This window comes from Oncorhynchus clarkii, chromosome 25 (assembly GCF_045791955.1).
Source record: "Oncorhynchus clarkii lewisi isolate Uvic-CL-2024 chromosome 25, UVic_Ocla_1.0, whole genome shotgun sequence".
NCBI classification, from domain to species: Eukaryota; Metazoa; Chordata; class Actinopteri; order Salmoniformes; family Salmonidae; genus Oncorhynchus; species Oncorhynchus clarkii.
In genome coordinates, this window is record NC_092171.1 from 44374399 (window position 1) to 44392555 (window position 18157).

Genomic DNA, 18157 nt, shown 5'->3' on the forward strand with positions numbered 1-18157 from the left:
TGTCTAGAAACAGGTACAGTCAATAGCTTAAGAGCAGTCACACATGTTCTGGCTCAAAATGGTATGTATCGTTGTACACTGATTCTCTACCCCCCCAAGCCATAAGGCTGCTGAACAATGAATCAAATGGCCACCGGACAATTTACATTGTACACTGCTGCTACTCGCTGTTTATTATCTATGCATAGTTACTTCACCAAATTACCTCAACTAACCTATAACCTTGCACACTGACTCCGTACCCCCTGTATATCGCCTCGTTATTTTATTCTGTTACTTTTTAGAATGTTTTACTGTAGTTGGGAAATATTTTCTTAACTGTATTTCTTGAACTGCACTGTTGGTTAAAAGGCTTGTAAGTAAACATTTCACTGTGAGGTCTACTACACCTGTTGTATTCAGCATTTCACTGTGAGGTCTACTACACCTGTTGTATTCGGCATTTCACTGTGAGGTCTACTACACCTGTTGTATTCAGCATTTCACTGTAAGGTCTACTACACCTGTTGTATTCAGCATTTCACTGTAAGGTCTACTACACCTGTTGTATTCAGCATTTCACTGTAAGGTCTACTACACCTGTTGTATTCAGCATTTCACTGTGAGGTCTACTACACCTGTTGTATTCAGCATTTCACTGTAAGGTCTACTACACCTGTTGTATTCAGCATTTCACTGTAAGGTCTACTACACCTGTTGTATTCAGCATTTCACTGTCAGGTCTACTACACCTGTTGTATTCAGCATTTCACTGTAAGGTCGACTACACCTGTTGTATTCAGCATTTCACTGTGAGGTCTACTACACCTGTTGTATTCAGCATTTCACTGTGAGGTCTACTACACCTGTTGTATTCAGCATTTCACTGTGAGGTCTACTACACCTGTTGTATTCAGCATTTCACTGTGAGGTCTACTACACCTGTTATATTCAGCATTTCACTGTGAGGTCTACTACACCTGTTGTATTCGGCATTTCACTGTGAGGTCTACTACACCTGTTGTATTCAGCATTTCACTGTGAGGTCTACTACACCTGTTGTATTCAGCATTTCACTGTAAGGTCTACTACACCTGTTGTATTCGGCACATGTGACTCATTTAGATTAGATTTGTTTGAGAACAACTAGTCACGGCCAACAGGTTCATATTATACCGTTTTCTGTGTTGACCCTACGGCAGTGGATCAAGACTCCTGTCTGTCAACAGTGACTTCTGTCAATATCCACACATTTTTAGTCATTTAGCAGTAGTGAGTGATACATCTTTCATACTGATCCCCCGTGGGAATCGAACCCACAACCCTGCAAGTGCCATTCTATACCAACTCAGGGTTGCTGTCCTTGTAGTTATGGTAAGAGACCAGTGATGCCCTTCCTCTCTCTCGCTCTGTAGTTATGGTAAGAGACCAGTGATGCCCTTCCTCTCTCTCGCTCTGTAGTTATGGTAAGAGACCAGTGATGCCCTTCCTCTCTCTCGCTCTGTGCCTATAGGAGTTTATGGTGATGACCTCTTTCTCTCCGTCTCCGTTCTCTCCTCACTCTCCCTTTCTTTCTCTTTTTCTCTCCCTTTCTTTCTCTCTCTCTCTCTCTCGCTCTCTGCCTCTCTCTTTCTCTTGCTGCCTCTCTCTCTCTGCCTCTCTCTCTGCCTCTCTCTTTCTCTCTGTCTCCCTCTCTCTTTCTCTCTCTCTCTGTCTCTTTCTCTGCCTCTCTCTCTGTCTCTCTCTCTCTCTACCTCTCTCTTTCTCTACCTCACTCTCTCTACCTCTCTCTCTCTCTCTCTCTCTCTCTCTACCTCTCTCTCTCTCTCTCTCTCTCTCTCTCTCTCTCTACCTCTCTCTCTCCCTGTAGGAGTCTATGGAAACACTTCAGAGGTCTCAGTATGTGTCTGGTCCTGCTGGTGTTCCCAGGATACATGGCATATAAAATCTCCCAGTTCTTCCACATGGACTTCTGGCTCCTCATCCTGGTCTCCAGCTGCATGCTCACCTCTCTGCAGGTAACTCACATAACTGTAGGAGTCATCTCTTAACAGGCTCCTTTTCTCTGAAGTAAACCGCGTTTTTCTCAGTCTAGAAATGAATGCTAGACTTTTTGTTGTTGTTTGGCTGGTCTCCCAGGTGACAGGTACCTTGCTGATCTACTCCCTCTTCATGGTTGAGCTGTCCTGTAGCGACCCTATAGACAGCCTGGATGAGATCATCTATTGGGTCAATGCAGGTAACACAAAATACCTGTCCTGTAGTCACCTGTCCTGTACACTCCTGTCCTGTAGTCACCTGTCCTGTACACTCCTGTCCTGTAGTCACCTGTCCTGTACCCTCCTGTCCTGTACCCTCCTGTCCTGTAACCACATGTCCTGTACTTTCTTGTCCTGTAGTCACCTGTCGTGTAGTCCACTGTCCTGTACTCTCCTGTCCTGTACTCTCCTGTCCTGTACTCTCCTGTACTGTACTCTCCTGTCCTGTACTCTCCTGTAGTCACCTGTCCTGTAGTCACCTGTCCTGTAGTCACCTGTCCTGTACTCTCCTGTCCTGTACCCTCCTGTCCTGTACCCTCCTGTCCTGTAACCACATGTCCTGTACTTTCTTGTCCTGTAGTCACCTGTCCTGTAGTCCACTGTCCTGTACTCTCCTGTCCTGTACTCTCCTGTCCTGTACTCTCCTGTACTGTACTCTCCTGTAGTCACCTGTCCTGTAGTCACCTGTCCTGTAGTCACCTGTCCTGTAGTCACCTGTCCTGTAGTCACCTGTCCTGTACTCTCCTGTCCTGTACTCTTCTGTCCTGTACTCTCCTGTCCTGTAGTCACCTGTCTTGTACCCTCCTGTACTTACCTGTCCTGTAGTGTCCTGTCCTGTACTTACCTGTCCTATAGTGTCCTGTCCTGTACTTACCTGTCCTGTAGTGTCCTGTCCTGTACTTACCTGTCCTATAGTGTCCTGTCCTGTACTCTCCTGTCCTGTAGACACCTGTCCTGTACCCTCCTGTCCTGTACCCTCCTGTACTTACCTGTCCTGTAGGGACCTGTCCTGTACTCTCCTGTCCTGTAGTCACCTGTCCTATATCCTTCTGTACTTACCTGTCCTGTAGTGTCCTGTCCTGTACTTACCTGTCCTATAGTGTCCTGTCCTGTCCTGTTGTACCTGTCCTAACACTTGTCTTTGTTATACTAGCTCTGACTTTGCTAATAGCTGCTTTATTGTGGAAAGTTTGACTTACTGTGACTGAGATGTGGTTGTTGTACTGAGCTACAGTATGTAAAGGCCCTCTGGGTAAGAGAGTCTGCTAAATGACTCAAATGTGACTCCCAGTCAGCCGCGTGCTGGAGTTCGTTGTGGCTCTCTGCGTGGTGGCTTACGGGACCTGGGAATCTCTGTTTGGGGAGTGGAGCTGGATGGGTGCCTCAATCATCATCATACACTGCTACTTCAACGTGTGGCTCAGAGCCCAGACCGGCTGGAGGAGCTTCCTGCTTAGACAGGAAGCAGCCAAGAAGATCAACTCCCTCCCCCGGGCCACGGCCAATCAGCTGCAGCAACACAACGACGTTTGTGCCATTTGCTTCCAGGTCAGTCAGTCATAAAACGCTCTATGATGTGTCCTACATGTCAACCCTATTCTCTATATGGGCCCTGGTCAAAAGTAGTGCCACATGTATGGGTCTACCACATGTATGGGTCTACCACATGTATGGGTCTACCACATGTACGGGCCTACCACATGTACGGGCCTACCACATGTACGGGCCTACCACATGTATGTATGGGTCTACCACATGTATGTATGGGTCTACCACATGTATGTATGGGTCTACCATATGTATGTATGGGTCTACCATATGTATGTATGGGTTACCATATGTATGTATGGGTTACCATATGTATGTATGGGTCTACCATATGAATGGGTCTACCACATGTATGGGTCTACCACATGTATGGGTCTACCACATGTACGGGCCTACCACATGTATGTATGGGTCTACCACATGTATGTATGGGTCTACCACATGTATGTATGGGTCTACCACATGTATGTATGGGTCTACCATATGTATGTATGGGTTACCATATGTATGTATGGGTTACCATATGTATGTATGGGTTACCATATGTATGTATGGGTCTACCATATGTATGTATGGGTCTACCATATGTATGTATGGGTCTACCACATGTATGTATGGGTCTACCACATGTATGTATGGGTCTACCACATGGATGGGCCTACGACATGGATGGGCCTGCCACATGTACGGGTGTACCCCAGTAAGCACGGCCGATGTCTTTTGGACATATTTTTTTGGTGTTTTACCAAAGGTCGGCCTAACACATAGATGGACATTCCTAAAATGTATTTTCAGTCAACACCGTAGGCTGTACCTCAGAAAGCACGGGCCGACGTCTTTTTTGTTGTTGTCCTGTCCAGACTACCCTTGATTTCTAGGTCGACTTCCATGTCTATGTTTGGTTGCGATTTAGTCCGGTCGGGAACCAGCCTTGATTTGGCTCAAACATAGACTTCTATAAATTACGTCATTTCAACTTTCATTCAGAACCAAAAATGAACCTGATTCCCAACGTCCGGAAAATACGTCTGTTCAACTTTCATTCGGAACATAAAATAACATAATTTCAACGTCTGAGAAAATACGTATTTTAGACGTCTTTTTGTTGTTGTCGTCTTATCTGGGGCAGCAGAACAGCCAGGACCAGCCCTGGTTCAGAGAGTTGGTTAAAGAGGTTTCTATTAGAGCTTGGAGAGGGTTTTGAGTTTGGTTCGTTTTTGTTAGTTCATTTGAGTAATAACCACATCTCTTCCTCTGCAGGAAATGAGCTCAGCCGTGCTGACGTACTGCGGACATTTCTTCCATGGAAACTGCCTGCGTAAGTGGCTCTACGTCCAGGAGACTTGCCCCATGTGCCACCAGGCCGTCCGCCCCACCCCGCCAGCCCCAGCCCATGCGGCAGGAGACTTCCAGGCTGCTCCTCTGCCCTCTAGAGGTACTGGGCCAGGCCGGGTAGAGGAGAGGAGAAGCTCCAGAGATCAGACTCCAGTCAGGGACGCCACACACCAGCCCCCAGCTGACCTGCCGTCCCCAGGCTCCCCAGATCAGCAGGAAGGGACAGAGAGCCTGGGAGAGGGAACCAGTGGTTCAGATAGAGAGGACAGAACGGGACGCCCACTTAGGAAACCTGTCCAGGATCTCCACTTCAGCTCCACTGGGGACTTTGTAGGCTTCGTCAGCCCACGCTCTTCTGGGGGTAGTCCTAGTCCAGGGAAGCAGAACCTGGAGCCTTGGGATGGAGCTCATCCTACCAACAGGTACAACAGTGAAGGGGTTGACTACACGATCAAAGGACTATTGGTGCAATCTGCTCCCAAAGAGCAGAATGGCAGAGTATTGACTAGAATGAATGGGGCTAGAGAGAACTGCCGGACTGAGAACAACCTTGTAGGAGAAAATCAATGTGGACCTATGTCAGGGACAACAACCAGAAAGACCTCAAGGTCTAAGAGTGTGAGCGGGATAGGAGACGTCACCCAACAGATCCGTGAACACAGGGGACGACCACGGTCACACACTCTAGATGGTGGACATGCACAGCAGGATGAAAGCCAATCAGAACTGGACACGCCCTGGGATGTTAAATCTACCCGGCGACAGAGATCTAGGATACGCAGTAGCACCAGAACAGAGGAGGAGGGACTCCGTCACAACAGAACAGAGGAGGAGGGACTCCGTCACAACAGAACAGAGGAGGAGGGACTCCGTCACAACAGAACAGAGGAGGAGGGACTCCGTCACAACAGAACAGAGGAGGAGGGACTCCGTCACAACAGAACAGAGAAGGGACTCCGTCACAACAGAACCGAGGAGGAGGGACTCCGTCACAACAGAACAGAGAAGGGACTCCGTCACAGCAGAACAGAGGAGGAGGGACTCCGTCACAGCAGAACAGAGGAGGAGGGACTCCGTCACAGCAGAACAGAGGAGGAGGGACTCCGTCACAACAGAACAGAGGAGGAGGGACTCCGTCACAGCAGAACAGAGGAGGAGGGACTCCGTCACAGCAGAACAGAGGAGGAGGGACTCCGTCACAGCAGAACAGAGGAGGAGGGACTCCGTCACAACAGAACAGAGGAGGAGGGACTCCGTCACAACAGAACAGAGGAGGAGGGACTCCGTCACAACAGAACAGAGGAGGAGGGACTCCGTCACAGCAGAACAGAGGAGGAGGGACTCCGTCACAGCAGAACAGAGGAGGAGGGACTCCGTCACAGCAGAACAGAGGAGGAGGGACTCCGTCACAGCAGAACAGAGGAGGAGGGACTCCGTCACAGCAGAACAGAGGAGGAGGGACTCCGTCACAGCAGAACAGAGGAGGAGGGACTCCGTCACAGCAGAACAGAGGAGGAGGGACTCCGTCACAGCAGAACAGAGGAGGAGGGACTCCGTCACAGCAGAACAGAGGAGGAGGGACTCCGTCACAGCAGAACAGAGGAGGAGGGACTCCGTCACAGCAGAACAGAGGAGGAGGGACTCCGTCACAGCAGAACAGAGGAGGAGGGACTCCGTCACAGCAGAACAGAGGAGGAGGGACTCCGTCACAGCAGAACAGAGGAAGAGGGACTCTGTCACAACAGAACAGAGGAGGAGGGACTCCGTCACAACAGAACAGAGGAGGAGGGACTCCGTCACAACAGAACAGAGGAGGAGGGACTCCGTCACAACAGAACAGAGGAGGAGGGACTCCGTCACAACAGAACAGAGGAGGAGGGACTCCGTCACAACAGAACAGAGGAGGAGGGACTCCGTCACAACAGAACAGAGGAGGAGGGACTCCGTCACAGCAGAACAGAGGAGGAGGGACTCCGTCACAGCAGAACAGAGGAGGAGGGACTCCGTCACAGCAGAACAGAGGAGGAGGGACTCTGTCACAACAGAACAGAGGAGGAGGGACTCTGTCACAACAGAACAGAGGAGGAGGGACTCCGTCACAGCAGAACAGAGGAGGAGGGACTCTGTCACAACAGAACAGAGGAGGAGGGACTCTGTCACAACAGAACAGAGGAGGAGGGACTCCGTCACAACAGAACAGAGGAGGAGGGACTCCGTCACAACAGTACCTTAGCGAAGTGGTGAAGTCCACTGAAAATCCCCACAATGCCTTGTTTTTGTGAAACAACGTTGGAAAACTAATGTCCTACCTTTCAGCTGGCAGTCTGATAATACATGTGTTTATTTCGTTATTTAATTAATGGTGTGTGTACTGGATTGGATTTAGGGGCAAACATGTAAAACCCAAGATAAGAAATGATATCTATGAAATGCACAATTATAGATTAAGGCTGGGCGGTATTCTGTATGGGTCAATGATGAATAAGATTTTCAAAAGTAAAAAAAAATTAAGCTGAAAAATATTAATTTTGAAACACTTTTGTATGTTCCCTATGCATATTCAGTGTTTGTCGCCCAATTTTTTAAAACATTTTGACTGTTAAAATGTACCTCCTAAAAAAAATAATAATAATAATAATGTGGGGAGAATAAAAAAAAAAAAATATACAAATATTCTGACCGTTATTTAAAGCAAAGAAGAGTAAAACATGAATATGTTCATGGTCTCAAGGATTCAACATCAAAGAGGGAAACAATTACAGTATAACACATCTGAACTGGACAATCTCTCATGTTGAATGATTGTCAACTACGACTTCTCTAGACAAATGAAAACCGTATCAAATTTAACAAAACATGTATTTTTCTCTTATAGACTGAGCGTCTCTGCATTTCTGATACAAAATAATGCTGTTTTTTTAACATTAAAAACACTGGTTGAGCCAAATGACTTATTTTACGGTGTCATTACTATCTCTCTCTTTCCCTCTCACTCAAACACACTGTGTTTTACTCAACAACAACGATGCCTTTAATGCTTAATCAATTACCAAAACTGTGACTCAAATGATTGCCATGCAGAAACATTTTATCATGAACACGGCAATGAACTTCTAAAAACAGGATATAAATGATACATTATGAGGAATTTTTTAAGTGTTAAGAATCATTTTTAATACATAAATAGTAAAGTTATTGAAATCCAGTAAGATTTCAATTACAAATGGAATAAGATGGACCTGACCGATATGGAAGCTCTGCTACTATCTCCTAAGACATGACCGATATGGAAGCTCTGCTACTATCTCCTAAGACATGACCGATATGGAAGCTCTGCTTCTATCTCCTAAGACATGACAGATATGGAAGCGCTGCTACTATCTCCTAAGACATGACAGATATGGAAGCTCTGCTTCTATCTCCTAAGACATGACAGATATGGAAGCGCTGCTACTATCTCCTAAGACATGACAGATATGGAAGCTCTGCTACTATCTCCTAAGACATGACAGATATAGAAGCTCTGCTTCTATCTCCTAAGACATGACCGATATGGAAGCTCTGCTTCTATCTCCTAAGACATGACCGATATGGAAGCTCTGCTACTATCTCCTAAGACATGACAGACATGGAAGCTCTGCTACTATCTCCTAAGACATGACAGACATGGAAGCTCTGCTACTATCTCCTAAGACATGACAGACATGGAAGCTCTGCTTCTATCTCCTAAGACATGACAGACATGGAAGCTCTGCTACTATCTCCTAAGACATGACAGATATAGAAGCTCTGCTTCTATCTCCTAAGACATGACAGATATAGAAGCTCTGCTTCTATCTCCTAAGACATGACAGATATGGAAGCTCTGCTACTATCTCCTAAGACATGACAGATATAGAAGCTCTGCTTCTATCTCCTAAGACATGACAGATATGGAAGCTCTGCTTCTATCTCCTAAGACATGACAGATATGGAAGCTCTGCTTCTATCTCCTAAAACATGACAGATATGGAAGCTCTGCTTCTATCTCCTAAGACATGACAGATATGGAAGCTCTAACAGTAGCTAAAGCAAGGGGCTATAGCAGCACACAAGTAGACTACAAATGCATGCTGGAGTGGGCATGCCCTGAGTTAGTGTTGTTGATCTTGTTGATGTGCATATGGAGAAATATAGCCGACCTTTTCATTCATGGTTGTTTGATCAATAGGACCGTAAAGTTCCCAAATGTAAGAGGACTCCTGTGGTGTTTTACATATTTTCAGAAATCCATTTTGGTGAATGTGTTGTTATGATCTAAAGTCAATGTTGTTACTACTTCCTGTAAACACAGACAGAGTGGGTTGCACCAACACCGATTGATTCTTAAACCGGGTCAAATCAAGGTTGATCTATTAATCTTGTTGCACCAAATTTTAAACCTAGTTTTAAATGAACCCTAGTTAAATTAAATAATTCCTCTTTTCTAAATGTAGTTTTCACTTTAAACCTAGATTAATTGTAAACCTGTTGCTCAATTAATTAAAAAAAGTTTAAATATATATATATATATATATATATATAAAATTAGATTGGAGATTAATTCTAAACTGCCACTTGAGGTAGTTTAATTGATAACATGGCAGCATAACTACTGTGGAGAGACCAAAGCAAGTTCCTCGGAGAACAACCTGCTGAAACGGGCCTGATAACGGTAACATTGTTGTGAAGTAACGTTAGCATTAACGTTAGTTTTAACGTGCATTATAGGCATGGGTAATTTACCCGTTATTTACGCTTACTAAATATTGGTGGGTCCAATTGTCCGTTGTCATCATTGGGGTTATGGAGAGGGGCAAACATGATGGAGAATCATCTCGCGTATCTATCGAACGCGGTTTGGGTCTTTGCGTGTCAAAAAAGATAAAGGGTCAAATAATGACGTGGAAACGTTATAAAAGTTACAATAATGACACGCAGCATAATCACGCTGTAGCGCCGGTTAATTAACGTTACTAGGCTGTTTACCCACCGCTCCACTAGTGAAACACTATTAAGCTAGCGTTTCACATCCGTTACACTGGTTAATTAACGTTACTAGGCTGTTGTGCCGGTTAATTAACGTTACTAGGCTGTTGTGCCGGTTAATTAACGTCTGTCTGAACTCTTGTTAACGGGTATGCACAAAAACACGAGAGAGAGAGAGCTCAACATTACATTTAAACTACTCAATCAATGTGAGGAGTGAAGTCTCTGATGGGCGTTGAAGTCTCTAGAGCAGTGAAGTCAAGTATAGTTTCCTACGTCGCTATGCGCAGGATTGGTGAGAGTCGGTAAGAGATGACTTGTTATATTTCATCACTGAAAATGTGTGTTCACATACATAGGTTAACCCAAACAGTACAAACATCTTCTGAGCTCGACTCCTAATCTTTGGAAAGTTTTGTTCATCGAGAGATGCATAGAACCTCGTCAGTGACGTTGTTTTGAATAGTTCTCCAATCACTGCATCAGACTGAAGATCGATAAGCTCAAGTTGCAGGTCAGTGGGAGCGTGGTCCACATTGAAGGTGAAAGGAGAGGAAACCAACAGCATGTCATTCTCCAACACTTTGAAATCCCCAAAACGACGAGAAATCTCACCGTTCAAAGAGACTCAGCAGCAGTGATGTATACTTCTCCCATTGGTCGTCTGATAGGGAACAGACTAGTAGTGTCGGAAGGTCGTCTGATAGGGAACAGACTAGTAGTGTTGGGAGGTCATCTGATAGGGAACAGACTAGTAGTGTCGGAAGGTCATCTGATAGGGAACAGACTAGTAGTGTCAGAAGGTCATCTGATAGGAAACAGACTAGTAGTGTCAGAAGGTCATCTGATAGGGAACAGACTAGTAATGTCAGAAGGTCATCTGATAGGGAACAGACTAGTAGTGTCAGAAGGTCATCTGATAGGGAACAGACTAGTAGTGTCAGAAGGTCATCTGATAGGGAACAGACTAGTAGTGTCAGAAGGTCATCTGATAGGGAACAGTCTAGTAGTGTCAGAAGGTCATCTGATAGGGAACAGACTAGTAGTGTCAGAAGGTCGTCTAATAGGGAACAGACTAGTAGTGTCAGAAGGTAATCTGATAGGGAACAACCTAGTAGTGTCAGAAGGTCATCTGATAGGGAACAGACTAGTAGTGTCAGAAGGTCATCTGATAGGGAACAGACTAGTAGTGTCAGAAGGTCATCTGATAGGGAACAGACTAGTAGTGTCAGAAGGTCATCTGATAGGGAACAGACTAGTAGTGTCAGAAGGTCATCTGATAGGGAACAGACTAGTAGTGTCAGAAGGTCATCTGATAGGGAACAGACTAGTAGTGTCAGAAGGTCATCTGATAGGGAACAGACTAGTAGTGTCAGAAGGTCGTCTGATAGGGAACAGACTAGTAGTGTCAGAAGGTCATCTGATAGGGAACAGACTAGTAGTGTCAGAAGGTCATCTGATAGGGAACAGACTAGTAGTGTTGGGAGGTCATCTGATAGGGAACAGACTAGTAGTGTCAGAAGGTCGTCTGATAGGGAACAGACTAGTAGTGTTGGGAGGTCATCTGATAGGGAACAGACTAGTAGTGTTGGGAGGTCATCTGATAGGGAACAGACTAGTAGTGTCAGAAGGTCGTCTGATAGGGAACAGACTAGTAGTGTTGGGAGGTCATCTGATAGGGAACAGACTAGTAGTGTCAGAAGGTCGTCTGATAGGGAACAGACTAGTAGTGTTGGGAGGTCATCTGATAGGGAACAGACTAGTAGTGTCGGAAGGTCATCTGATAGGGAACAGACTAGTAGTGTCAGAAGGTCGTCTGATAGGGAACAGACTAGTAGTGTCAGAAGGTCGTCTGATAGGGAACAGACTAGTAGTGTCAGAAGGTCATCTGATAGGGAACAGACTAGTAGTGTCAGAAGGTCATCTGATAGGGAACAGACTAGTAGTGTCGGAAGGTGGGTGAGATTGTTGGCTTCTACTTGGCGGGTCAGGAGGAGTAATTTTCCCTTGAAGGCTTTGACAAGGTTGTACATCTGATGTGTAAAAAGGTCCTTCCCTTGTAGTTTGGAGTTCAGTTCATTCATGAGGCCATGATGTCCACTGGGAAGGCAAAATCAACCAACCAACCATTCTTCATCTTGCAGTTGAGGGAAATCCAAATTTTCTTTTCATTTGCAAAAACTCAGCAATCTCCAACTTCAGGTGCCACACCCTTTTAAGCACCTTCCCCAAACTCAGCCATCTCTCACGTTTGTGTGGTAAGGGGAGATCTGCATGACCCGACTCTCTCTTCCGACAGTGAGACAAACTGCCTGTGGTTTTAAGATTTTGCTCTTTATGAAGTTGACCACTGTATCCACAACATGGCTCATTTTTAGAACACATTGACAGAGCAACTCTTGATGAATAATGCAATGCAGGAAAATAATTTTCTGATCTGATCAAATTTTCTGATCTGGGTTCAGCCCAGCTTCTTGATCTCATATCCTTTTCAAAAGGCCATGGTTTTTTTCCTGTCAAGTTTGGTCACCCATCAGAGGTCACACTGGATAACATTTCAAAACTCAAAAGTCTCAGCTTTGCCACACACGTATTAACCTCCTCCAATAAATCTTTCCCCGTGGTTGTGCTCTTCATTGACTGCACTGAAGCAAGCTCCTCTGTCATTTCAATGTCTGGGGTTATGACCTCGTAAGAATATTTGTGAAAAGTCATTGCTGCTTTTGCAACTGAGGAAGCAACTCTTTCGATGCACTTGCCCTCTGCTATTCCTATATTTCTCTGCATGCCTCGTCTGGAAGTGTCGGGACAAGTTGTAGTCTTTCAAGACAGCGATGCTCTCTTTGGACACTAAGCACACAGCTTTCCCTGATACCTAAATAAATAAATATTTTGATGTCCACTCTCGCTGGAACAACCTACATTCATTATCTACTTTCATTTTCTTTTAAATCTTTGAAAAACATTTTTTTTTACAGAATTTCTAGCTAGCTACTATTTGTAACTGTGGTGTGTGTGTCAACCTGTCAGTCACTGTCTGTCCTTGTGCAGTTTGTAAGGTTCTGTATTTATTGTCTTAGTCAACCTTGTGTTCTGTTTCTTTGTGTTCTGGAACGTTGCCCTGTTTCTTTGTGTTCTGGAACGTTGCCCTGTTTCTTTGTGTTCTGGAACGTAGCCCTGTTTCTATGTGTTCTGGAACGTTGCCCTGTTTCTTTGTGTTCTGGAACGTTGCCCTGTTTCTTTGTGTTCTGGAACGTAGCCCTGTTTCTATGTGTTCTGGAACGTAGCCCTGTTTCTTTGTGTTCTGGAACGTAGCCCTGTTTCTTTGTGTTCTGGAACGTAGCCCTGTTTCTTTGTGTTCTGGAACGTAGCCCTGTTTCTTTGTGTTCTGGAACGTAGCCCTGTTTCTATGTGTTCTTGAACGTATCCCTGTCTTTCATGTTTGTTCATTGATTTCACCTGTGTTAGTTACTCACCTGGTCTCATCATCTCCTTATTTAGTTCAATTCATTCTGTTTGTGCCTTTGAGGTATTGTTCGTTTTGACTCTACAAAGCCTTTTCCTAGCTCGTTTGTGAAAACCAGTTATAGCCTTCAGTCCTAGTTGTGACTCATCTGCCTGTTTGTCCACCTGTGTATGACCATTGCCTGCCTGTGACCACGATTCCTGCCTTCTGCCAAGGTGAAATAAACACCTGCCGTGCTCTATTCACTACACAGTTGTTATTTATACGTGCTTTCAAAATAAATGTCCCACAATTGGTGGGAGTTAAAATCATTTCACAAAGAAGAGTATTCATTGGGTTTTTAATTTGAATAACAAATACGTTTTTCACAACTTTACTAGCGCAAATTCCTTATGTGTTCTGAGCATGACCGCAGGCCGTATTGAATCAGGTCGCGGGTCGCATATGGCCCCCGGGCCGACCTTTGCTCAGGCCTGTCTTATGCCATAGTTTGTACATATCAATTGTCAGGAGAACCCATATTTGTTCAAGCAAGTCAGCCATATCAGCTCTGTTTCTTTTAAAGGCAGTAAATGAGGCTGAATTAACTGTTTCGCTGCCAGACAAGTCTCTGCTGATAGCCAGGTGTAGCAGTGGTAAGGTGTTGGGACAGCTTTATGTAGGCCCTAACAGTTTGTGGGCCCACACCATTTTAGTTCAAATAATGTATTGTTTAGTGTTGTGTAGTGGCTTTGCCATACGAAGAGTTACGTGCTAAAATCGCCACTGGGCCCTTACAGTATTCTCCCTGTACAAGTCAGAACCATAGGATAAATAAAGGGGGTATATATAAGCAGACAATGAAAGCGCTTACAATATTTGAATATGTTTCTCTAAAACATGCTATAGGCTACATGTGCACCACCAAGTCAGAACAGTAAGCTAAATTATGAGGGGGAAAGGGACCAAATTATTAGGGTGAGGCACATGGGCTACTAACAGCTTACTACACAACATACACTTAGTATTACTTTCTTAGCTACAGTATACATATCTCCCTGGCATATTACATCACTTATGCAGCAGCATACAATACATTTTGGGACTCACCTTGTTGTGCTGTGTTTACTTGAACAGGAAGGTGGCACGGCGGTCCTTCTTGTGGGAAAATTTTTGTCATCAAATTCTGAAGAAAAAAAAACAACGTTGAATCATGACGACGTCAGTGATCTTCAGGTTGGAGCTCTAGAAAGAGGCCCGAGTTCCCGACTTGGAATCATGACGACGTCAGTGATCTTCAGGTTGGAGCTCTAGAAAGAGGCCCGAGTTCCCGACTTGGAATCATGACGACGTCAGTGATCTTCAGGTCGGAGCTCTAGAAAGAGGCCCGAGTTCCCGACTTGGAATCATGACGACGTCAGTGATCTTCAGGTTGGAGCTCTAGAAAGAGGCCCGAGTTCCCGACTTGGAATCATGACGACGTCAGTGATCTTCAGGTCGGAGCTCTAGAAGGAGGTCCGAGTTCCCGACTTGCAATTCCGAGTTGGATGACCGTTCAAAACGTATTTTCCCAGTCGGAGCTCGTTTTTTTCCTCCGAGTTCCCAGATGTCTTGAATTCACTGAAGTCTGAGATTTTCCAGTTGTTTTGAGTGCGGAAGAAGTCATGTTGGATTGAAAGCATGGCCAATGTTAAATGTTTATCCTTTTAAACTTGGAAAAGAGACCCTTAAACCCAGACTTGGACCACACATCCACTCCACTGAATAGCAGGCTAGGGATTGCTTTGCAATGCTTGCAGTTAGAGACTGGGTCCTTCCACTAATTTCCAACTTGTGTAATGTTTATGTCCAATGGCCGAAGAGCACCAATGTGTTTTATCTATAATTTCTCTTCATTATTTCTCTTCGTATGAGATTGATGGATTGAATAGGATTTGCCAGTAGATTGTCGACTTAATTCACAATGACTTCTAGCTTGCTAGCTAAGATTTTGAAAGTGTGATGTTGACATGATCAGTCCAATCAAAGCTACGGTAGATATAATGTGATTTGTAGGTATAATGTGATTTCACATCAAATTACATTGAGCCTCCTTGGATGGGCACTTTTAATGTAACTATGGCAGCATCCAAGGGGCTTGAATTTTCGAGCTCTCCCCGTAGATTTTGCAGTGATGGAGTGTCCCCATGAGTGACAGGACACTGAGCCAATCACGGCGCAACTAGAGAACATTACCAACCAAAGAGAGACCGTAGCTGCGTTCAAATACTCATACTAAACTGCACTATGTGGGACGTAAATTGACTATGTAGTCGGCTTATTGGCCATAGTATGGATATAGTAAGTGTGCCAAAAGTTCCCTAAATACGAAGTATAAAAACAGAGGACACTCTTTCTGTACTTTTAATGCAATTCTTCACAAAATGGGCGTGGCTTCACAACGTTTTCAGATTTGAAGAAAATGCCAGGAAAATATGTAGCCGAAATCCGACGAGAACTGATACAAATTCATTGCTTTGTGACAAAATGTTGAGAAAATTGAATAATAAAGTAATGAATTTTCAAATAAGTTACGTCACACGTTTTGTTGGCTGACAATTTGTTAGCTACGCTAGCTATCCTTACGATCCGCATAGCATTACAGCAGTGTGTTCCGCTATGTTACCTAGTTACCTAACGTTAGCTGGTTACTAATACATCTAACTTGCCAGGCAGTGTATTAACTTTAATATAACTAACACAGATCACTGCACATGTACATAGCTCATCTGTAATTAGCCCATCCAATCTACCTCATCCCCATACTGTTATTTATTTATTTATCTTGCTCCTTTGCACCCCCAGTATCTTAATTTGCACATTCATCTTCTGTACATCCTACCATTCCAGTGTTTAATTGCTATATTGTAATTACTTTGCCACCATGGCCTATTTATTGCCTTACCTCTCTTATCCTACCTCATTTGCACATGCTGTACATAGACTTGTTCTGTTGTATTATTGACTGTATGTTTGTTAATTCCATGTGTAACTCTGTGTTGTTGTTTGTGTCGAACTGCTTTGCTTTATCTTGGCCAGGTCGCAGTTGCAAATGAGAACTTGTTCTCAACTGGCCTCCCTGGTTAAATTAAAAGAAAGAAAGGTGAAATATATATTTATTTGTTTAAATGCCCAATGTTTATTGACTTGATTATTCATGTCATTCTTAGCTAAGTGGTGTAGTTGGTGTGAGTTCTCAATGGACATGGTTAATTCTGGCTATCTACTCCGATTTCAGAGCGCTCTCATCTGAGTGTGCCAGAGCGCAGAATGATGAATTTACGAACGCTCAACACCGGTTGAATACGCCGGTGTCAGTAAAACGATGGCAAAAAAAGCGTAATTAAATTGTTGCCAGCAGCACAGTTACAAGTCACCAACGCTCTGGATAACATGAAGAAGCCTAACCAGCTCTGACAGGGGGAGTAAAATGGTCAGAGTGAGGTGTTGTGTCTGGAAGTAGCTAGCAAGTTAGCCAGATAGCTTGGGTGCTTGACTGCCGTTGTTAGGTCAGAACTCTCAGATAAACCCTACTCCTCTGCCAGAGCGCTCCGAGAGCGAAACGCTTGTTAGGTCAGAACTCTCAGATAAACCCTACTCCTCGGCCAGAGCACTCCGAGAGCGAAATGCTTGTTAGGTCAGAACTCTCAGATAAACCCTACTCCTCGGCCATTAGGTCAGAACTCTCAGATAAACCCTACTCCTCGGCCAGAGCACTCCGAGAGCGAAACGCTTGTTAGGTCAGAACTCTCAGATAAACCCTACTCCTCGGCCATTAGGTCAGAACTCTCAGATAAACCCTACTCCTCGGCCAGAGCACTCCGAGAGCGAAACGCTTGTTAGGTCAGAACTCTCAGATAAACCCTACTCCTCGGCCAGAGCGCTCCGAGAGCGAAACGCTTGTTAGGTCAGAACTCTCAGATAAACCCTACTCCTCGGCCAGAGCGCTCCCAGAGCGAAATGCTCTGAATTTACAAAAGGACAATCTGATACTGCTCTGAATTTACAAATACCCAGAGCACACTCTGAAGGCACTCTGGCACTCCACATTTAATTTGCAAACACCCAGAGCACACTCTGAAGGCAATCTGGCACTCCACATTTAATTTGCAAACACCCAGAGCACACTCTGAAGGCACTCTGGCACTCCACATTTAATTTGCAAACACCCAGAGCACACTCTGAAGGCACTCTGGCACTCCCCATTTAATTTACGAACACACCCGAAATCATAAAATATCTAGCTAGTCATTTGTTATGCTAACAAGCTAGCAAGAGGTTGAATAGCAACAACATCAACTTCCAGTAGACAGATGAAGCGCTAGTACGCTCAACTGAAAGGATGCTAGTACGCTCAACTGAAAGGATGCTAGTACGCTCAACTGAAAGGATGCTAGTACGCTCAACTGAAAGGATACCGTTTGTTTACAGTATACTAAAATGAACTAATAGTATGTAGTATAATAACTCATTAAGTATGTAGTGAGTATGGGTATCCAAACACAGCTCATGTTTATACGCGGCTTTATTAAATCAATGTTTTATTTATTTTTGACATTGTTTTCAAACTGATATGTGACACGTATTAATGCCAAAATAACATGTAAAACAGGCCCAAACAGGTGGAATGACGGTTCGCCACTGGACCAGAGCACTGGATTTTGGTGTTTCCTAAAGAGGAGAAAGACCGTGTTTACGAGGCGTATTCAAACTTTGACAGAGTTATGAGAGACATTTCCGGTTGCAATGGCTGAGGACATAATTG

The 18157-nt window shown here is 44.6% G+C and overlaps 1 protein-coding gene across 1 annotated transcript in view; it reads left to right on the forward strand.

Moving 5' to 3' along the window:
- The window catches only part of LOC139383656 (RING finger protein 145-like), a 35135-nt gene extending 17900 nt beyond the window's left edge, over nt 1-17235 (forward strand). The window contains exons 9-13 of the mRNA XM_071128192.1: nt 1850-1997; nt 2119-2218; nt 3310-3566; nt 4827-5916; nt 17069-17235. Of these exons, the coding sequence (XP_070984293.1) occupies nt 1850-1997; nt 2119-2218; nt 3310-3566; nt 4827-5916; nt 17069-17235 (1762 nt within the window). The remainder of the gene's footprint in view (nt 1-1849; nt 1998-2118; nt 2219-3309; nt 3567-4826; nt 5917-17068) is intronic.
- Nucleotides 17236-18157: the final 922 nt, after the last annotated feature.